The sequence below is a fragment of the Strongylocentrotus purpuratus genome, unplaced genomic scaffold (genome assembly GCF_000002235.5).
Source record: "Strongylocentrotus purpuratus isolate Spur 01 unplaced genomic scaffold, Spur_5.0 spur5_scaffold_6, whole genome shotgun sequence".
Classification (NCBI taxonomy): domain Eukaryota; kingdom Metazoa; phylum Echinodermata; class Echinoidea; order Camarodonta; family Strongylocentrotidae; genus Strongylocentrotus; species Strongylocentrotus purpuratus.
In genome coordinates this window covers 6,298,861-6,323,210 of record NW_022145612.1, presented here as the reverse complement: position 1 = coordinate 6,323,210, position 24,350 = coordinate 6,298,861, and the positions used below count along the sequence as shown (strand labels likewise).

Sequence of the window (24,350 nt, the reverse complement as noted above, 5' to 3'; positions counted from 1 at the left end):
TGTCATTTATCGAGAAAAAAATAGTGTTGTAACAAAAAACTTTAAAAAAACTAAACATTTCTGCAAATCTACATTTTTATTTTTTTTAAAACAAATCTCATACATAATTATGTATCAAAAAAAGAAGAAAAATGAACAAAATGATATAGCAAAAATGATGAAGAATGCAATGATACATTTCATGTATGCTTGACATTATTCCTTTCCTATATTATTTCGTACTTACCGGGGACCCTTACCCACTGTATGTGTTAAAATGATATGCACAAAAGCTTATACTGACACAAAAATTTGCCAAAGGATGACCCGACAAACGAGTGTGTACGAGGCCAGATAAAAGGTGAATTTCCATGCTTTTATGCCTCAGTCACACCGCTATACTGACTCCAAAGGGACACCAAACCGACCGATCATTTACCATTACTGGTGATATGGTTTGTTGTTCGGTCTGTAGTCGGACTGGTGTCGTTCTTGTTGATAGTACTGAGGTAATAGACATCATGAGTAAACTAAACATTTCGTCTATATACGCTCTAGCGGTTCTGCAAAGAAACAACCATGTTTGTGTCCTATGTAATTATATAATAATGTAATTGTAGCATAATTAAAAAAAAAACGTTTATCGGCTAGGCACGTGGAGAATGAGCGAAAAAGAAAACGAGATTGTTTGCCAATTTCTTTTGAGAAAAAAAATCACTTTAGGTGTTGGAGCTCGATAGTCGGAATGCACGTTGCATACTTTTAATTGTTATTTTTATTCTGAAAAGCTTCGGGTATGTTGCACATAGATAACACATTCTCGAACTGGTATATTCCCTATGCATGTGTTTCTCCGTTAACTCATGTGGCTATTGGTCTTTTGAGAGATCATTACATAATACATCTGATGTGAAATGTTGACGGTGGATAATGCAGTTATGTTTAATTAGGGGATAGAAAGTGTAAGAGACTGCCTGTATACTTTAATTTACCTACTAAATAATCAAGCCGTAAAAAATAATTAAGTTTGTCTATTTTGGTTAAATGTTAACTTTTCATCGTAAAATGCTTTGACTTGACATGACCTGTAAGCTCATAGAAGTATATGCAACCTTCGTTCTTGGGTAAACTAAACATAAACAAGCCATTGTCATGTCTGAACAAATCAAATGGTCCTTTTCGCCCCCGTTAAATGTTCCTCTCATCGTTCTGCTCAGTAAGTATGTCGGAGCATGGTCGGAGCATGGTCGGAGCTTACGAGGTATCAAATTAGAAAACAAACGCATTACTGCACATTCTCAAGGTATCAAATTAGAAAACAAACGCATTACTGCACATTCTCTAGCATTCATCCAGACATTCTCCGCACATTGTTGTCTTCATCTAGAGTCAACTGTTCCATCCACTCTTCATCGCGTCTCACGCACACGCTCACCCACATTTCATACCACGCACACACTCACATACGCCAGGAGCTTTCGCGGGTGGAATTGAAAAGAAAAATGCGAGGAGGGAGGCGGAATCCACACACGCGCCGCTGATTCGCAAATGGGTTTGAAGGCCTGCCTATTTTCAATTTTCTCTTTTAAAAAGTCATCAATTTACGCAGAGATTTTCGTTGACACATGTGGCGAACAAATGCGGGCACGGGGAGGGCAAATCTCCGCGTATGAATGCAGTGTTAAATGTGTCATTCACAGGTTGAACCGCTCTCCAGTGTGCATGTGCAATTTGGCGGTCAAATTGTAAATACAAATTTTGATGGACTACTCCCGATCGTTGCTGGCTGCTCATTTTGAAGTCTGAGACAAGTGTTATATCTATTCCTTAGCCGGAGGTGCCCCTGGACAAGTAATGAAAAAAGGAGCTTGTATCTCTATCGGTGACCGACTGGGACGTTTTATTAGAACAACCAGTATTGGATAGCGGATTTCGGTATGCTTTATTAACTTACTATGTTTTGTATGTTATTTGAATATCGGAATTTATATATTACAAAGTATATTTATGCTTAACTTGAGAACAGCACATAGCAGTATATAGTGGTTCTACGAAAATACAGTGACTTATGACCACTTTGGGTCAATACACGATAGTTGGTTTATGCGTTTTTCATAGCCTATACAGCAAAATATTGTTTCCACACATGTTGTGTTGATGGGAAGGAGTGGAGAAATGGCCTTGCCCTAGGTCAAGTGTTCGAAAACAATATCGTGTAGAATGAAATGCTGCAAAATATGAGCGTTATAATCGTCTCTGTAACAGTAAATTATTGATTTTACAAAAATCTCTGGACCATTCCTGCTTTCGTTAAATATTCTGATCGCATGAGATCGCATCAAAGAATGTAAGGAATCGTCATTAGAATTGAGATTGAGATTTATTTTGTTCATTGTGAAGCTCTGTGTGTTTTTTTTTTTTTTTTCGGGGGGGGGGGGAGGGTGTTACTACGGCAGTGAGGGAATATAAATGAAATAAACGCATTCCAAAACTAGAATCGTAACATGAATACCACACAAAATGAAGAAGAAAACAAATGCAAATGAAATGGGTTACTTAATAAGCCTCCGATAGAAAGCAGCACAAAAAGAGTAAGTTCTCTCATCCTTCCTCTACTTTGCGAGGCGCCGAATTTGTGAATGAATGTATGACGATGGTCTCGCTCCGGAGAGACAAATATATGGATTCGGGTTGAAATATAGTTGGCGTCTGGCCTTTTCTTTGTTGTTTTTCTTCATTGCGATACGCCGAGTTCACTTTCATTATGCACAAGCAGCATTCATCCGCAGGATCTCGTCAACAAATCGAGATGTGGAGCTGAGATAGTCAAGATGCGCTCCAAAGAATGAAGAGGCGCAGTGGAGTTATTGGTATTGAGCGATTCGGATCTCGTATGAATATGAAAAATGTATGATGTGCATATCGATGGTATGAGAGAGGCAAGGGTGAAGGATGTACAAGGGTTTTAGTCAAACACCTTTCCCTTTCATGCCCTTTTGAAGGTATACAGCAAACATGCCAGTAAACGACTTGACTAAACATTCTCTTTTTGTAGAAAGAATAAAACATTTGGGAGGGACGGATAGCGTTCAAAACTATGTGAGGTCCGCATTTAGCAGTCACTCATAAATGTATGGCGTAAACTCTAACTACAGACAGTTGTCTATCGACAGATATACTTCAGTGAACGTAATAAAAACAATAAAAGTATTTTTTTTTTAATGGCGATATCACCGTTTTTATTTGAAAAGAATCAAGAGTAGATCATACATAACGGGAAAAAGGTAAGATTTTTAAGCTCTTGGAAACCCCAAACTTGTAGGAGAGTATATTTGAATGACATCTGAATCAACTCATGTAGCAAATGTATGTAAATCTAATCCTGGGAAAGAAAAAGTCATTGTTTGCTGTAAATTCCGCCACCATGAAATTAATTAGGCAAGCTGTTATCTCTTTCAGCTCTCCTATGGTATTTCTCAACCAAATTACTCTTCACCGGTGATTTTTCACACAAATTTAACCCTACTTAATTCAGAAGGTGTTACCTTCTCACCACTACAGTAGTGAGGTTCTCCAAAACCATATACATAGCTGTTGGCATAAAGTGTCAAAAGTTATGTAATCGTGAATTATTGTAGAAAAATTTCCAGGCCATTGTAAATTGGGCTATTTTAAAATGATTATTACAAATGCTACAATACAATTACCCCCCTTCCCTCTCCATCCGTTTCAGCTATTCATATACAATTACCATCATCTTGACGTCAAAAGCAGGCAGCTGCTCTCCCTTTCTGAGCCCTTTACCAATCGGCTCTTGGGATATTTGACATGTTTGAAGTAGCACTTGTGTTCATGTAACCCAAACACAGCTCGCCTATACCCGTTTCTTCCAGAAACAGATGCCAAATTCAATTGCAACATGAATCAATAGGCTAATCCCATGTGCTTCAATTGCATGCAGAGAGGGGGAGAGGGGAGGGGGAGATGGGATGAAGTGAGAGGGATAGCGTATACTGCGTGTGGGTGTGTTTGTGCGTGATATAATATTCATACTTGTAAAGAATAAGAGACAAGAGAGAAAAATGCAAAATAGAAAATCTGTTTTGCCCCTCATACACAGAAGTATATCAAACAATATTCATGTACCTACATGTAGGCTACAGCTGTAACAACTCCTGCATTATTTTTTAAGTATACGAGGCTATATATGGTGTTGATTCAACCAGCCAATGGCAAACATTATTATTAGCTTTAGTCTTTTAGACTGACATTTTAGATGGCTGATAATCAACTGAACAAACTGATAACAATACTTTTCTAAATACTGCTATTGTAGATCATAATAAATCATTACTTCATTTATTTTCTCCATTATTAAACGTAACAACATCTATCAATCAAATAAAAATTGATTATTCTTTTTGTCAATTTATATGTTTTCTTGACATTTAATATATCTCCACTGTCTCCTCTCATCAACTTCACATTTTATTGTGACCACATGTGTATATTTGGAACAAAGTATGCAATTATATAATGTCGAGCTTAATGAGAATAGTGCATTGTTAGACCTTTTATTGTGTTTCCCTTTCGTTCCCCATTCCCATTCTCTCTCTCTCTCTCTCTCTCTCTCTCTCTCTCTCTCTCTCTCTCTCTCTCTCTCTCTCTCTCTCTCTCTCTCTCCATAACTAATGTATAGCATCGTGACTAGTTTGATAACCCCATATCGTTCAGACGCAGTTTCAATGCTTAAATGAGAACTGTTATAAATTTGATAGCTCAAAATTCATGATCATTATCTCCTACTCCAGAATAATGCCTAATATTTTTAACCCTCTAATTTTCAGACAATCTATCACATTAAGAGAGCACTAATGTTAATAACTTTACAAACCGCCCTATTATGCCACCCCGGAATACGAGATTTTACTACATATTTTCATGATTAATACAAAAAGTGTAAAGAATTATTATATCCGAGTTCTTTTCAAATTAGATTAAGTCAAGTGTACTTGTATACCATTATTAGATTCAAGTATCACGTAATGGCAAAGGCGACCAGAACATTAAAACGGCAATAAATTTATGGTAGGAATATATCAGGTCGTAACCCTGTTCATCAAGGTTTATCGCTGTCCTTTAAGCAAGCTCCTAAATACATAAAGACCATTATTTCCATTACGTGTATGCCATCATAATGCATACCGTGCTCCATGACGGATAACAGCAGCGAGTGATGTTTGCAAGGTAGATATAGCATGTGGCTTCATCCAATAAAAGAAGACATACAGAGGAGATGGATCGCTTTAAAAAGCAATTTTCTCAATTTTGATTTCATTCCCAAGCCCAAGTTCAACCCCGTCTTCTATATTACGATATAATAACCAATAACATTATTACGTGATACGATGAATGTACTTCATTATGATTTGAAAGTAAAGGAATCCCACAAACTTTGTTCTAAGGCATATCCCATTTATTTGCTTATTTTGAGTCCCATACGTTATCAAGTACATGTGTAATGAAATAATGAAAGTTATATAAATCCACATTGTATTTGCGATAGAGAAACAAAGGAAGGGGAAGGGTAGATATGACTTTACTTGTATATCTCTGTCGAGAACATAACAGAGACCACATAAATGCTCAGCGTCTACAAGAATCACCTGTAAACCAGTAAGGGCACCTATACAGGTTTAGCACATAAAGGGGCAAGTCAAACGTGCTGATCTTTGGTGTCTCGTACGTCACCAAGTATTGTCTAATTCTAGAATTAACCGCGAATGTGTCTCTTCACTTCATATTTGGTCCGATAAAAGCTCTAGTAAGGCTAATGACACAATGATCAGATGTATTACAAGATAATAGTCTGTGCCATTCTTCAAAGGTTGCTGATATACGTCGGATTGTATGGGCCCAATGGCAACGGTCTCTTATCAAGATTTTGTACTGTAGTACGTTATACAACGGCAGAGAAAACTATCGAATATTAGCGATGGTGCATGAGATAGATAATGTATTATTTCTCATGATATAGCACACTTCGATGATTATCTAAAAGTTAAAGAGGTAATTTATTGAGTCGTTCGTTCTCTTGGTGCCCTCGTAACGTTTAAGAGTATCCTGACCATGATTGTAGATGAGTTTACGTAGTTGATGTAGTAATGCTCTTTTCAGTTTTCTTTTCAACCGTCGTGTCTTTTAACATAATTGAAAACAAATGTGATGACTGTAGTCAATCCTATATGTAAAATATTACTGTATTTATTCACCTTTCTCCATTGAAATCAACTATCAAGTGATTCATATAATTATGGAAATCAAGGGAGACAATACCGAAACTCTTAGTTTCCTTGGCAATAGTCATTGTTTCAACAAAGGACAATAGTTCTGCGCATGTCCTAATACTTTAAAATTAGAAGCGGTTTCCTTCTGACACTCTCTCTGTATGAATTTCCCTTCATTGAACCCCTCTTCCGAAAGGCTCTCCAGATACCCCTCCCCATGAAGTGCCCCTCTCTTATTGGAATCCAGCTAAGACACTCCTGCTCGCGGCACTGCATTTAGATAAATTATAACAATTACTATTAATAATAATAACCTGTATGATTGATGTGTCCGATAGCCAGAAGAGAAGGATTGTGTATAGTTTCCATAATCCAAAGCTCAAATGAAGTATCATTCTAAGTACAAATGTGGACAACAGCCTCGCGTTGTGTTACTCATCTTGTTTATCATTGACAAAATAATCAGATGTTTGGTAGTGCATAACAAAAAATATCATAACAGTGCGCCTTAACAGAAATATGGGTTTTTGTTGATTTTGATATATTATTTTCTATTATTAGCTTATATTATTGTTATTTATTGATATTTATTTTAAAGGTAAAGACCAGTATTGGAAACGCCCCAATTTCAAAAAATGAAATGGAAGCTCTCATTACCAATCATGTGAAAGAATATGTTTTGACTAATACATGATGATACAAAATTTGCCGGGAAACCGCCTACTAATTCATATATCTGGTAAATTTGTTTCTCTCATGGTCTGTGAGAGATATAGGGTAGTCCCATATACATCTTTCTGTGTATAGTGCTTGTAACTTAACGAAGAATGGGCCAAATTTCTTATCATTTTGATGATTCCAGAACCTTGCAGATGCTAGATGCTAGATGATCAATCTTTTCTGATCGATTCCACAACGTTTCTTTCACAATGCAATCGCATGACCATACTGGTCTTTACCTTTAAATAATAATAACGATACTACTAATGTTAGTAGTAGTACTTAGTAGTAGTAATAGTATTTTTTATTTTTATTACTATTCTTATTATTACCATTAGTGTTAATATAATTATTATTATCATCATCATCATTATTATTTGTAATAAGATCATTATTACTATGATATCTTCATTGATTTTCCAGAAAGCGGTCAATTTAAAAAAAAACTGGAACAGCATGTGAGTATAATATAAAGCAAAAGGTGTGCCATTCATTACCAGTATGATTTCAATGTGTATTTGATTACTTTTTTTGAAGAATTTCAAATATTATGCTGGTTGCTTGAAAAATAAAGTGCCTGCTTTGTGATGTAAAGTTTTATTATGACATTAAACCTGGTGTGTAAATGTCCAAACTATATATTTCGCAGAAAGAAATTAATGACCCATCAGTTAATTGGAAGGGATTCGGAAATCTAATAAGGGTAGAAACAAACCAATAGATTAATGACCACTTGGCGACCAATAATGAGAGGAACATTCAATGGGGCGAAAAGGCATCACAATACCCTATTTGCATTTCATAGGGTTGAATGATAAAAGCTCATAAAAGCACGATCGCACAGACTTTCCAAAACTAAACCATAAGAGTTTCAATAGCCTTGTGCGTCACCTGTTGAAATGTACACACATGTTACATAATGTGACCATGATTTCTTCACGCGATACAGTAGGGTATTGAAATTGAACTTGAACGTTCATTTCTTGAAAGTGTTTGCGATCAAGTTATATCCATGTCAACTAGATTGCAGTGTAAACTACAAACTATCTGCGTGTGGTTATACATGATTATCTCGCTCTCGTTTGTTTGCATGATGGCACTCCTAACGGCCAGTGCTTTGTGTAGTTCAAGGTAGGACAGCTGCTGTCACCTTTGTTCATTTGTCCTGATTTTGACATCTATCTGTCATGTTTCCGGGTTTTTATTATCCATCTCTTTCATCCTCTACCAGCAATCGATTCAATATTCCATCAATAGTAATACGAACTTCTGCCATGCTAGGTAATGTCCCTTTTGTCGTATGCCGTTATCATTTTCCCATTCACCTGTTATTTTGAATTTTCTATCCCTCTCTAATGCGTCATTTTATGTGAACAGTTTATGAATCCTTGAGCGAAGAATTCTTTAAAGGCCGTCAGTACTAGTTTGGCTAGGAGGGATTAGACCACCCAGCGAGGTCACTGACAGGTGGCTATCTCATCAACTCAGCTCTCAATTAACATAAGAAAAGAGGATCACGGGGGATCAACAGGCACCGATTGGGGAAGTTTTCTATATAGAGGGAGCAAGTAGCTACAAGTAGTACAGTGGGGCTTTAAGTTCAAGTTTATTTATGTACACGTTTCATTGGAGGTCTGTTGAATGTTATCATAATCATGTTCGCACATCCCAGAGTCAACATGTCACAATAATAATACGTATAACAATAACTAGAACATTGTTTACCCAATGAAGACTCATCCGCACAATTGCTGTTCTTCCTGAGGTCCCTCCAATAAATTATTGCCCCAATAATTGTCAGGTACCCATTTCTACCTGAGTGGCGAGTTGAACATGAGGATTAATGTCTTGCCAAAGGATGGTAGTACCGTGCTGGGATTCAAACCCTCGTTCCTTGGATATCACGTCACCTCTACAAGTCATGTGAATTCTAGACAGCTGATAATAAAACAAAGCTAGCATTGACCTTGACAAAAATTATTTTCGAGTAAAATAGGTTACAAAAATAACGAGGCGTTATCAAATACGCAAGTTATAAGAAGACACTGAATAAAAAAATTAAAAAACTTTTTCAATATCATTAATTCAATCGATGGTTTGTTTCTATAAAGAGATCTGTTTATGAGTATTTAATTGTGTCGACCTCAGTGGTTCGTTCCTATGTTGAGGATGTTCCTCGAAAAGCGATCGATATAGCCCCAGATAGCTACAGGATCTGTTTGTGACCCAGCTATTCTCTCTGGCATGATGTTGGTCGTCGTCACGAAGGAGTCATTCATACCCCATTCACAACAATGAGACCGACAACAGGCCGAATTAACAAAAAATACATTATCCTGAATGGTTAAGAATCGGTCTTTTTGGAGCCAATGTAGAGTCGACGTTGAGTCGGGTTTTCCTTCTTATTCCAGATAAATTTCTAAGCAACCTTCATCCTCACATCTCGATGTTAGTAAAATTGCAATGTATGGCAATATGTAGGCAGCTTGATACTCTGTATAACGTGTTTTATTGGCAAATACAGCGAAAAGAAGGCAGGTCGTTTTATTGCTCAATGGAAGAAACGACATGAAAGACAGTTTGTTAACCATTCATAGACAACTCACTTTGGAAAGGTCGTTAAACTTGAGACTAAGTTTACCGTGATTTACTTTTCTTGGGTACAAATCTTTGATCTCTCTGATGAAAAACAGCCTCGCGTTACATTTCAAAAGGAAGGGCTCTCCCCGACATGCTTGAGACTTTTGAGGACCGTTTAATTACATTGCCCTAGAAATATGGCATCTGCCAGAATGATTGTTTGGCTGATATGTAGTACCCATTAACTGGTCTTTAACACTAAACTAGATCATGATCCATACAAATTTAGTTTACGAGGGAGTCTGTCATATTTCGATTCACAATGTTTGATGAAAGTAGAATTGATTGGGATATATATTATTTTGTTTAACAAATGTTAGATATCTGAAATAATGGTAATTCCAATGCCCTTTTTTTTTGGGGGGGGGGGGTTCTCTTTTGACCTGACGTTATATAAAATCAGATCCATGCAGGAATGTAAAGTGCGAATAACATATTTTAACAAGAGTTCTATCAGAATTTTATTTACGTTTTTAATTATTTTGAAATATTCTTTTTGCATCTCCAATGATGTAATAAATTGATAAAGCGTCAGTATGGACGAAGTGCACGTTATCACACACTTATGATGGCATTAATACAAAATAAATGCTGATACTACGCTGTACATGCAAATAGATGGGGCCTCGCATTTCAATGCTTGCACTTTTAACGTTTAAATCACACTCGTGATAAAAGTACTGATATAGATGTAAATGTTTACCGTATACAATCTGGTCACGGAATTTCGCGACGAGCACTATGCTCTAGTTTGGAACAATTAATGTTTTTATCATTGACAATAATTAAGGTCACCTGTTATAGGGTATCCTCGCTGATTAGGTCTATACAAACATTTTTATAGGGCTACCAAGCATTCTTTTCCAAATCTAGAATAGGTTATTGGAAGCCAAGAAACGGATTGTTTAATGCGGTCTGAGCAGTAAAGGACACTCACATTATTTACATCGAGTTGTCGTGGTCACAAAGAGATGTTGACTATTAACGATTATAATGACCATTTGTCATTGATAAAACCCCTTCAATTGCATTGAATTAGATATATTTATACGTGTCCTTTGGTGTATTCAGTGAATGTCCCTCCCCAGTTTGAAGAAGACTCATGGGGGGGGGGGGAGAAACAAAAATCAAAATATATTTCAGTTTGGGTTTATGCGCGATGTTACCCCGAATACATATGAGGACGATCCTCCTTCCCCTTGTGATCAATTTCTAAATACGCCACTGGTGAATGTTTGATATATCCAAACCTTGGAATAGTGTTCCACGGCCATGTACGATGCAAAGTAGAAATATAAATAATTCTGAAGGACTATAAGATAAATCAGAGCACGTAGGTTTTAAGTGCACAGATTGCTTGAAAACTTGATTTTACTAAATCATAATGCACATGTATGCCTACAAGATCTTTATTCCAGTATTTGGATATACGATTTTACATTTAATAATGTATACAGAACACCAAAGGGCTTCTGATGCAATTTCCCAATTTGAATATTGCCCCTCCCCCTCTCATTCTCCTTCTCTCTCTCTCTCTCTCTCTCTCTCTCTCTCTCTCTCTCTCTCTCTATGTATCCTCTCTAATTCCATCTATCCACCTCGCCCTTCTCTACATCTTCATCTATCCCATTCACCCCTTTCCTCTTTGTTGTTCTTATTTCCTCTGTTTCCTTTACTCTGCCCTTATTAATGATCCCTCTGTTTGTTTTATCGATCTGTCTCTAGCTTTTCACTTTCTCGTGTTTCATGAATGCTTTCGAATTGCTCCTGGTCATGGGTAAATTGATATGAGGCAATCTCCACATGTCCTCCAGGAAGAAGGTTCTTCTCAAAATCTAAAATCTCCCCCTCTCTGTGAAAATCAATTTACATATCAAAGAACGCTATGAGAAGAGGAGCTCATCACTTAGTTGGGGCAGGGAGGTGAGACTTTAAAACTCACATGCCCTGGTTGGGGTGTGACGGGTGTCTCTCATCAGGCAAAGAATAATAATGTTTGCCTCTTTCAACATTCGAAAACAATTTCAAGCTTAATCTGTTTTTCAAATTGTCTGACAAAAGTAGGTAAATGAATACGTGGAAAGACAAGAGGGGAGGGCTATATAACAGTTTCACTTAGAATCAGGAAGCAGGCTAGTGCTCGTGTTATATCGTTTTGGACATCGTAACGGTGGACGAGTGCTTTATTCACACATCCGAAATCATTAGTGAGACACACGACTACTAAATGGTATTTTGAGATCTCATACAATCCTGTTGGAACATCGCGAAGTTTGACGAATTGGTTACACTAACATTACACTATAGCAGTATAACAATATTCAACAATAGTTTGGGATATATTATGATCATGCAACAGCCTAGACTACAACACAATTGAGATCAGGGTATATAAACATAAATTTATTTCAAAGAAAATGATTCTGTAGACGATTAGGGCTCATGCTATAATATTGTTGAAACATCACGAAGTTTGACGAGTTGTATAAGTTACACACAAAAAAAAAATCATTAGGCATTCTGCATAAGTGATATTTTGAGACTGCTGATGCATAGAGTCAGCACTATGAATTATACATGGTGACAGATGCGGGTAAAAATAGTCCAACGGAGATTAGATTAGCCCTATCTGGTGTAAGATCATCGCTATAATCCCATAATGGAATCATCAAATTATGAAAGTTGAGCATATTAGAGTCCGAAATCATTGGTCCCATCTCACCCCTTATGCTAATCCAATTTAGATTCAAAATCCCTTTTCATAGTGTGATAGTGTTACAGTGATAGAGTAAAACTGTCGGACATATTTGGATTTGTATTTGTTTGTCTGTATGCCTAAGCCCTTTGAGGTTGTAGCAAGTACGGATGGTAATAGTCTTGAGAGACGATGGTTTCTGGGCGATGATGTTTGGTACGATGTGTCAAGTGAAAGGTCGCTAGGTCCGAATGTACACTGGATTTTCTTTCACTTGCATTTATAGGTTTTTCTCGGTGGGGGGGGGGGGGGGGGGCAATAGAGGATGCGCCGAAGGCACTCATCTTACCGCAGAATATTGTGCTTGTGAATACAATCTCTCTTAATCCACTATTTTTAAAATATACTCTACTCGATTTAGTTAAAGATGGTAAACCATTAACTTTCAAAGCATAAACTAATTTCATCACACCTTTGTATTGCCTATGTAGAAATCATATTCGCATTATGTAATATATTTTTATTCCGTTCGCAAATGTCAATAGGTAACAAAAGTTGATTTTTCGAAAGTCTTTTCAATAATTTACAATATACACAACTGTTGGATGCATATAAACTCTACACTTGTGAAGAATTGCATGGGAATTTTGACGACGACATTGAAACTGTTTCATTTCAAGAAACCAAGTAGGAATAGAGGGGGTGAGAGAGGATGAGAGAGGGGGTACAAGGGGTAAAAAGATCGATGTATCCAGTCCTGTGAGTAATGAAACATTTGAATTTTAAATGGAATGAATGGCGTCTGCGTGGGGATCATACATAATTGAAGCAACCAAGACTTATTGATGCAGCTGCTCTTGTAAAATTATTGATGTGTCATCAAAACATCTTCCCTTTACTTCGATCACAATATGGAGTGGCCTTGAACACTACGTTGAGATACAGAAAGCTGAACTAAATTCAAAAAGCAAATGTATCAATAAATATTGATAGAGAAAAGGAGTTTGACATGAATCAAACGGTCTCATTTTACATTGGCGGTTACCATTATTTAGATATCACTGTTCGCTGCTACAATATTATATTTCGACGAGCATTCATTGTTGCTAAGCGGCGGAAGTGATTGGACTGAAAAAATGTGTGCTCATGATTGAGAGATAATGACTTGAAAGAAGAACATTCCTCCGTGCATGGGTACAATTTGTATCAATCGTTGATAATGTTTAGCTATGTGACTCACATAGTTTTTATTGTATTTCTTAGCTTACACAATTGACTTCATGTAAAACCGTCTGTTACCATTTGAGTCGAATGACATATATCATATTATTCGTTTCAAATCTATAAAGAGCTTCAAAATAATATTTAGATAATTGCTTTCTAACTTAAATTATCTTTTAAACGTTGCAGAGTTATTCACACCAAAAGGCAAACCAAGTGCTGTTGAAAGATTAAGACCATAAAGCAAACAAAAATTCAGCTCTTTCTCATGGCCCATGGCCTGCATGTAATATGTTAGTTATTGATATGGACATGTTACGTATTTATGATATTCTTGCATGCCAGATGTCCCATCAAGGGGCGAAAGCTATAAGGGGGTGTCGGAGATTTTTGAAGTATGTGCTACTTCCACTTTCTACCATAATATATCTGAGAGCATCCCCCTTGTTGTTCAGAATTATTGTTTGTAGACTACCCTCAGTAAATTTTCAAACTCCTTATCATGTGTTCGTCAGTATTTTGTAGACATGTGCCCCCTCCCCTAACAAAATATTCTTGCGCCGCCCCTGCCATCATCTATAGGACCACGTTTCATATAAACCAGTCTACCCTCCAATTGAGTATTCATAGCATGTGGTATAGTTCATACATAAATCATCTCAATCCAAGTTTAATAAACCGATGAGGGTGAAAGATTTATACGCTATCAAATTTCACACATCCTCTAAAAAATTGACTCGGGTCAAGATATGAATATTACAGTAGAATTCAACACTACCATGAAGCCAATCTAACCACACAATTACGAGTTTGCCTCGCATACAATCTAACACTTGGTGACATATTTAATGTAAAGATCTGAATTTTTCTCTGAACATTGCTTTCAAAGCTTCTTACACAGTATTCCGTATGTAAGACACTTCTGATATTAGTGGCTAGGTTTTCAAGGCGACAGGAGATGTTCAAGGTCATCGGACATATTGAAGAAAACATAATAGTTTGAAGATATTATTTTGTCGGATATTTATTTTAGATATGCAGATGGTTGATTTTTTCAGATTGAGGATTCTAGCCAATAATTCAAATATACTTGAAATTATTTCAAAAGCACTATTAGAAAATGTAAGATGTCCATACATTATAGTGTTTAAAACAAGTACCAATTTCATATTATTATTACATCGGTATAACATGCACAGTCCTATACTTGTAATTACTATGTAATAATGTCTATTGGGCTCATCACGAATCAGTTCCTGACACTTAAGCATTCAGGATCATTCCTGTATCTATGAATATACCCCCACACCGTCCGATAAAAGTTCATATCAACACCTATCTTGCGAAAAGTCTGCATTTCAAATATCCAGTAGTCATATCACATGCCTGCTTGTAGCTGTTATTAGATGACACCTCCTTAAAACTGCTTTCAACACCCCCTTGGTGTGGTATGGTGTATATCACCATTTTAGTTTAGTCTCCAGAGTATTCTAGATTTTTAATCAAAATTTCTCTTATGTCGGACAATCAATGCTATTGAAGGTTTAGTTTATCTCTGCAATATTACCAGAACTTATATCATTTATTATGAAATTCGTTTTATATACGGTGGGAAATAAAGCAGTCCGATGCGTGCCAACGAATACGTAGTTAAAGCAAAATATTCATTTTGGGAACGTGTCCAACCGGATCTTCTGGTATCCGGATGACAAGCCGAATCACCTGGAGACCGGGTGGATCCGGAAGTCATCGTCCCGTAGTGCATCCTGGGGGAGCGGGATGCAGAGGCTCACGGGAAGAGAAAGCTACGACATGTAAAAGTCATGACCTGACATAAGAAAGGCTAAACCCTACAGACGTGCACATGTGCCTGTTAAATTCGAGAAGTAATAATTGTTCGATTTAATGTGGCACCCGCATGAGACTCAACCGTATATAGTACTAGGGTGTTTTGTTTTAGTTTTTTTTTTTTTACATCATGTGATAGGATATGAATGTATGTCTAATGAACATTTCATGTTTACAGTCATGTTAAAAAATTTAAATCTCAAAGTAGTAAATTTGTTTTTGTTGAAAAAAAAGTTATTTAACAGATGGGTTTGAAATACTAAAAGTGACACACTGACTGCATTTCGCCTACAAATTCAGTGATAAAATAAATTTTGTTTGTTTTATTGTTATAGTGTTTTATAGATCAATTTTAGAAATATCAATCAGATGTTTGTGGTCAACATGGATTTTAAAAAGAAAAAGCAGACTTATTGTTCCTTTTTTTTAAGTAAACAAATTAACTGCTTTCTCCGACTTCAAATGCGCATTGAATATTCCTTCAGCTAATACTATTCCTTAATGTATACATGTTCGTCATCATGGTAAATAGAATGAACTACGAAATTAGTTGACAGGGTGATTATGGGAAGAAGCTTACTTTGGGTGATGTTTACTTGGTTGCAACCATGGGATGGTCATGTGTGTTAATTTCAAAGTGCACGAGTTTGGACCACTGCCATATGGATTGCGCAGCGCACCTTGCCAAGAGTCTTGCAGCAGAGGTGACTATACGTCATGACAAATAGTATCTGAACTTGTCAAATTAATCCTAAAAGGTCGCAAAGGAAGCATGGATTAAAAATGGATAAAAGCTACACTTAGAATAAGATTTGTAAATTCAAACTTTAGATTACAGAGACCGATTACACCTAATGTACAAGTCTCTTGCTCGTCAAACAAGTACTCGATCAAGCGTGGTGCTGTTGTAAATAAAATAATGTATAAAATGTATTTTGAAAATGATATTGGATTAAGTATCGATAATAACTACAAATTATAAATCCTTTGTAATTCAAATGGTAATTACATGAAATAATTTAAGTTGTAAATGTTAATGAATTTTAAACATAAAACATACATTCACGCTCTCCCCACATCCCCCCCCCCCCCCACACATGCACACCCTTCCCTCATTTTCCGCACACCGTGACCCATATCTGACTAATCTAACTGTTCTAACTTGAATTTTTGATTGACATACTAATTCCCTGTTATTAATGGTAACGATTCACCATTCCACTTATACATGTATATATAATGTATAAATTGTAGAGTTGTGAAAATGTATAATGTTTTTGTAACGAAAAAAGAAGACGCGTTTCGGTTAGTATTGTAAACGATAAACACGGAATTGAATTGGGATTTGCTTTCGTCCTTCAACAAAAGATATTTTCTATATTGAATTACCTCGTTTTACCCTTTATGCGACCCCAACGTGAAGAAGATAATCTTGAAGATTATGCTAATATTAGCCATGTATCAAACGTGTATTCCGTGCCTTCTCTCTTGGGGTATCCTCTCACAAAGCCAGAGAGGTCCCAGGCAGGTTTGAAGACATCTCCACTGAAACATCAATCCACTCAATCTGATCACCGTTAAAAGCATATCGCCATCAGCAATGTATGACGTATTACTATTTACAAATAGCTGCATCTTTTATAAGGACACAAATAAGAGATTGACAAAAAAGCGAACATTCATCCCGGTCTTGTCATTTTTAGAGTTTTCGTATCCTTCTGATTTTCAATCACTCACACAAGGTTTTGAAAAATATTATTGTCTTGCCCAAGGTCTTTCACTGTCTTCATGTTTCCCTCTTCGCACGCATTCTCTCTCTCTCTCTCTCTCTCTCTCTCTCTCTCTCTCCCTCTCTCTCTCTCCCTCTCTATCTCTCCCTCTCTCTCTCTCACACCCCCTCTCTCTCTCTCTCTCTCTCTCTCACCCTCTCTCTCTCTTTCTCTCTCTTCATTGCTCGTCAGAATACCCAAAGCAATAGGAAGCACATCTACATTTTATCTTCGTCCTTCATCACTCGGTATTTGAAAATGCCAATGTGACAAACCGTTCTTAAAGAATGGCTACATCTTGCCGTCTGCTTCGTAAATTGGACTGTCAATCTCCATTTCATGCTCACCTTTTAGAATCTCCCTTTTTTTTATTGGAACATTAACCAAAGTACCCTCATTCCCCGAGTTATTTTCAAGCACACATTTTGTCAAGCCAAGCTCGGAGATTCAATGCTCAGAGAAATGACTCATTCGTCTTGTGAGAGAGGGTTCGGTGGATAAGAAACATCTAATTCTATTTCCGTTGCCATGGATTGTTATGTGTATGCTGCTGCAAAGGAAAGTCAAAGAAGGCTACAAGCCCTCTTTCGTCACAGATTTCGTCAAAAATTAGCCAGAGCTTGATGATTAATAATGGATTATGATCTCAGATTCCCTTCCTATGAACTCGTGCATGAAGTTCAAGAGTTTATCGCAGTACATTTTTCACACTAAAGCGTGATATACTAAATCATTTACGGTAGATGGAATATAGTAGAGAGGTTATTAGAGGCACAAAAGGGTAGGCCGGTGTGTATTGTTGATTTATCATGTGTTAAGACGTTGTTTCAGGTTTCCTTGTATGTGTTTAGAGCCAGAAGGGTGTTAACTCATCTACCTTACCAAGTTTACTGCCTTCTGGCTCCAAACACACGAAACATGCATTGGCTGTTGGCTATCATATTTTGTTTCATGCCACCCTCTTGTTTGCAGTCAGGATTATCTGCAGACTGCAGCTAGCTAATCGCCCCCATGCATCATCCATTATTGGTTCATGAAATATTAAAAGAATATCCCTTCGATCACTCTTACATCGTAAAATAATGTCAGACTTTGTAGGAGATATTATATTCACATTTCCTTGGAATTCGTGCTTTTTTTAATTTGCGTCAACTTCTATTTTGCTACTTATGTCTTAATTAATCTTTAGAGCACGGAGTGGAGATGGAAATAACATCATTTTCATCTAAATAATACCAACTGTGAGTCCATCTGACAGTCTGCCATGCTGTCATGTGGTACCATAAAGTAAAGAAACAAATACCTTAAAAGCCGAAACATTACTTCGAATTCTCAAATGGCTAATTAAAAACGGCCATCTTCATAATCAGTCAATTAAATCTAAATAATAAAACGTTTACTGAGAGCTACTATAAGGGCATTGACCCATATACTTTAACATTTAGTTAACGCATTTCTTGTTCTCAACAGACGAATATTATAATTATTATCTAGTATCCCCAATTAACCGGCAACAATGTTATGTATTTATTTCTTCTGTGTAGGAGTGGAGCTGAACTCAAGATGTTGAGGGCTTGCTGGTTGCTCGATCCACAATGGGTTAGTTCGAACGACACAGTTAAAAAATGCACATGCGCAGAAGAATCACCAGACTTCGATGTGAACCTTCCCGCCTTTATGGACTTCTCACCGACCGAACTGCCCACAACTGGAGGGATGACCACTGGCATGACCACAGCATCAGAAACATCATCTAGCACAGCCTCTGCAACTCAAACAACAAACGCCACCACTCTCCGAGAAACGACAAGTACAGGGTGGTCTTTAAGAACTGTGACGACGGTTACGCAACACGCGCAGGAAGCTGCTGAAAATTCGGCGTCCACATTAAAAGGTGCCACACCCCAATCGCAATCCACCTCAAAAGGTGCCACACCCCAATCGCAATCCACCTCAAAAGGTGCCACACCCCAATCGCAATCCACCTCAAAAAGTGCCACACCCCAATCGCAATCCACCTCAAAAAGTCTTCCGACATTTAGTGATACCTCCATGGTGAATAGGAACACAACTTATTTATTTCTGAGGACAGCGAAACCCACAGTTACCACAGATAGTGAGGGTTTCACGAGTCCTCAGTTGGATAAGGACCAATCCTTGAGTCTGGGTTCTGAAAGCACAGTTAGGACTACGACGGAGGGTTTACATGTTGTTCAGGGCACAGGGTTAGACTCAATAAATAATCCTAATCAAACGTCACATTTGGTGGAAAATGGAAAGGATAATTATTCCAAAGATGGGTCGAGAAATGCACCCAGTGGGGACTTTGCAGTAGGTACCACAAAGAGAGTACCCCTGAACAAGAAATCACAATCAGCGCACTATCATTCTCCCTATCCAAGCCCCCAAACCAATATATCACTTACGAATACAATCGCGACATCCAATCCGTCTAATAAATTAGAAAGTGTAACAAATACGGATTCCACTAACCTCACAGCTAATGAGGCAGTTACTCCTAAATTGCCCCAAAGGACTAATCATGTTACTATGGTAACAAAATCATCTTCAAATGTAAATTCTAGAACATCAACTACAAGTGTGAAATCCGGGAGAAGTACTTCGGGTAGGATTACATCTTTGCCTTCCTCAGTGTTGTTTTCATCTGTCTCCTCCTCCTCCTCGTCCGTCTCAAGTGGTGGTATCCATGTATCCTCAAGATCCTCTCCTGCACCGCATCCTCATTCATCTGCATCACCTGGTCTCAATTCATCTCGTGGTGTTGTTGGTGGTATATATCAATGTCTCTTCCTTTCATTGCATTTGTTGCACAATGCTTGCTGCATGAAAAAAATCCAAATACCTATGTCCATCCTTAGTGTGTTTCCTATTCCCCCTCTCCACTCATATCTGTCTTTTTCTCACCATTTCTCCTTTCTCTTCTTCTCCATCTCCCTCTCCACACTTCCTCTCCATCATCAGTATCCTCTATCCCTCTCCCCCTATCCGTGTTATCTCTTGCGATGTTTACCTAATGCAATTTTTAATGCATTTAATTTAAAAACTTTAAAGCAACTAATTTTCTTTTCTCTTTCCTACTCCATTCCTATCTACTTCTGCTCCCCCTGTCTCTCTCTTTTCCTTTCCCACCACCCTTTCATCTTTGCTCCTTCGGCTCTATCCCCCCTCTCCCTCTTTCCTACCCTCTTCCCGCCTCCTCTCTGCTCTTGTACCCCTAATGCATTGTGGCAAGCCTTTTAGTTGCACGCTTACATCCATTAATTTCCCTCTTTTCAGGTTCACAATACAACATTTCGTATGCAAGCATGTAATATTTTCTGTTGCAGTAAATATTCATTTTCATAAGTGTTGCACATTTACTTTTTTGATATCTAATGAAGAAAAGAAAAAAATCACTGCAGGTTGTTCAGATAGAAGTAACAAAAGGGAGATAGGTAATTTAGTTTTATCATGTAATTTATTCCACCTTCATGACCTAAAAGTGTTATGCCCATTTCGTTCCTGATGTCTTCTTTTTCCTCTTATCATCCTTTTCTCATAATTTATTGATGGAAAATAAATATTAAATCGCTTCGAATCACTTCGGACGGTAAAATGCTTTGTAAACCTTAAGACGAAAATTTGCTAAATGCCATTCGCGTCACAGTAAACAACATCTTTTGGAATTCTGGCTTTATACTAAGCCGCTGCCAAATGCTTTATGAATTCTTAATATTGGCTCTTAGGAATCCATTCATCATGTACTTGCGTACCGGCGCCAGAAGATTCGCGCATAAGATTGGGATTTAATTATAGTAATAATCCAGTGAGCGAGATATAATCAAGCAAAATAACCAAATGAACCTGATTTCTAGTGACTTTATCTGTTTTCTCCTAACCCTACGCCTACCCTGCATTTTCATTTGTAAAAACAACCTCGTGTAAATTAACGTTATATTGCAACGTCAGATTGCATTTTCCCTCTCAATCGTAAGCCTCCAAACCAAGGATTTCTTTCCCCGCTTTCCCGCCCCGACTCTATACAGAGTTCACATCGTGTAACTCGACCAGACGAAACTAGCTTCTCCCCCTTCTTATATTAGGAATCCAATTTAGAATTCATCAGGGTGGGTTTTGTTATTAATGATACCAACCATGATTGTAATGAAATATTCATAAACAAATTTTATTTCGTAATTGTATTCATAAATGTTCACCAACTATCCCACATTCATTGTTTTTTCAAGAAAGAATATTTTTACCCCGTAATCGGGACAAAACAAACAGAAGTATGCGATTCTCTTGCACGTACTATTAATGCATTGCGAGTACGTATTGAATCCATTTTATCATTAATTTGAATTCAGGAAAAGACTCTTGATTGGCGACCAAGTAAAGGGCTTAAAATGTGAGTGTATTTGCTAATAAAAGATGATTACCTTAATATGATCATAATCCATGCTACAACGTAATAGGATTTCTCTTTTATGATGGACCAATTAGTTCGAAACAAATTGATCGAAATTAATTTGAGTCAACACACTTACCGAGAGATTTCATAACATCCATGCTATCAGCGTTCCAATGTGTGCAGTAGCATAATAACAATCCCTGCATTACTCTTAAACGCACACACACAGACACACGACACACATAATACACACAAACACACACACACTTTCAAAGGGGTGTGGTCATCACATTTTGAGGTGCTTTTTAACAAAATACTCTGACCAGCAAATAGGTATTCCCCAATTCTAAGAGGATGAAATTCCTGCCGAGGCTAAGTAAAGGGGGCACATTCTTCATTTTTATTTAATACTTAAGATATGCTAGATTCGATTTTGCTGGGGGAGGGACGCCCACCTCCCCCCCCCCCCCCCCCTATCCACTGCTGATCTTGACATAAACCTATATTTCCGATATGAGTAATGATGTTCAATTAGACATGGGGGCGGTCACATCGCTTCTGTGAGTATTCCATTTCAAAAGATATGCAGCGTTAGCGCCTTAATTTTTATCATTCTTTCTTTTATTTCATTGTTTTACAGTTCATGTCAAGAGGGTTGAACATATACATGTTTATCATAGTGTCACTGTTAGATTTCTTCACTTTCAATTACACTATACCTTAACTTAAGTTAATATTCATGTTTTCATTCGTAATGTTTGCTTAAAAACCCCTTATATTCAAGGTTGGGTTCTAGGTTTAAGCTATACCTTAAACATAATTGCTAAAGCGGGCAAGTACGAGGTATTCTTTCGCATATCGAACAATAGTTAGTTTACAAGAATACATTGTATGATGAATAGAAACTGCATAGATTTCGAATATAGTCCATAACTAATGGAGATTAATGCCACCACCTACGCAACAAATTTTCATCTTCTCCCCCTCCAAGATTTATAAGGATCAACTGAACGTAGCGCAACCCTTTTCGGGCTGGAAATTAATATTGTTTGAAAGCAAAAGTTGTCAAAATATTGACATTTATGGGATCCATCTTCGACGCTCTAGGGATCTGTTGCCACTGGTTGCAGGAGGAGGAGGAGGAGAAGGAGAGAGAGAGAGAGAGAGAGAGAGAGAGAGAGAGAGAGAGAGAGAGAGTGAGTGAGTGAGAGAGACGAATCAATTTGGTTGCTAAGAGCAACATGCAGTCTCGCTCGATTATTGCTTACGCGAGTTGCAAAGTGTAGCTCATCCCTTAATTGTTTTGCCTACTTGGGACGAAAGATGGTATAATTAGCTTCGGCAAATGGGGAAAGCAGCCCTGTGATAGGAGTAGCATCTGGAAAGTTGTATTGGGGAAGAATTTTGTTAAATTAATTCATTTTTGTGATTAATTCTGGCTGTTATATTGAACTCTGTGTATCTCGTTAGTGGATTTCCAGAACTTTAACAAAATATGTAGCTTTATGTCTTTTCATTCTAAACTGTCTACGTTTATAATTGCTTAATATTCCTTTGGCTGTATACCTCATCTGAACATGATGATCCTCGATAAATTAAATTTTCAATTCTTTTTAAACAGAACCCGGTCGAGTTAAGTCAATGTCAGGTGTTTAATCTGCTATTTAGTGTGTCTCGACTGGAAACATAACACACGTGGTAAACAAGTAATAGAAATATTTCCAAACTCTATTGTGTTTTAAAGAAAAGTGGTGACATAAGATATAAAAACAGGTCGCTTTTCAAAAATGTATTCATCAAAAACGTACAAATAAATACGTACAAGATCATGCTTAATAAAGAACGACGAATACAATATTTGTTTTACCCATCGGGGAAATAATCACAATCGATTAGAAATAATTGATTTTATGAGAAATTATGCATGAAAATTGCTTACTAAATAAAGGGGAACCTTGATGCATATAGGGCTGAGTTGATAATGACTTCTGCCTGAGCCCATAATGGTCGAGCTTCCGTGGCGTATCCAGACCTTGACCTCGGGAGGGGCTACAAAATAAAAGAGAGTCGCACAGAACAGTCTTTCCATTGCAATATATTGATCACCTATAAAATATGGCTGCATTTATGATTTCATGGTCGGTAAACTGTCGGGAGAGGGAAAATGCCCCTTTTGCCCACCCTTCACATACGCTAGTTGTCGAGCATTGTAATATAATGTCAAGGGCATGAGCCCCCTAATTCGATTCGATATAATTCGATTTAATGGCGAAAATGGATACGAAGAAGGCCATTATTCAACCATCTTACACGAGCTAGTAGGTGACAGTGCATACAAACGAAACGTTCAACATTACTAACCCTGTACTGAGAGTTAGCCGCCATTTTCCTGTTTTTAAAGGTGATGATAGATATTGCGACTAGCGCATCTGAAGAAGGAGGTATAGGGGTAATTTGCCCCTCCAGACTTTCGACAACCAGAAAAAGGGAAACTGCACAAAAAGGAATTTGCTCTGTGATCAATTCTCAAGTTTCAAACCAGTCATCGCAGCAGTTTCCTATTCGTTTCTCATCAAAATAAGTGTGCTTGGGCGCCCCCCCCCCGTAATGCAAGCAAACGAGGGCTCCTCAAATAGTGATTTCAAAGCTGAACCATTTGAATCACAGAAATCTCAAATGTTTACCCCTCCCAAATCCAATGTCTCAATACGCCACTGGATATTGCCATCCTGAAAATAATGTTAATGCTTATCTCGTGCAGCATAATTAAAACATAACAC

At 37.4% G+C, this 24,350-nt stretch overlaps 1 protein-coding gene across 2 annotated transcripts in view; it reads left to right on the top strand.

The window, feature by feature from the left end:
• Positions 1-1,352: 1,352 nt before the first annotated feature.
• The window catches only part of LOC100888178 (putative uncharacterized protein DDB_G0277255), a 35,181-nt gene continuing 12,183 nt past the window's right edge, over positions 1,353-24,350 (top strand). The window contains exons 1-2 of one of the 2 annotated variants that reach the window (XM_003728649.3): positions 1,353-1,914; positions 18,704-19,053. In XM_003728649.3, the coding sequence (XP_003728697.2) occupies positions 18,723-19,053 (331 nt within the window). In that variant the 5' untranslated portion in view covers positions 1,353-1,914; positions 18,704-18,722. The other variant, XM_011684244.2, reaches the window with a different exon arrangement.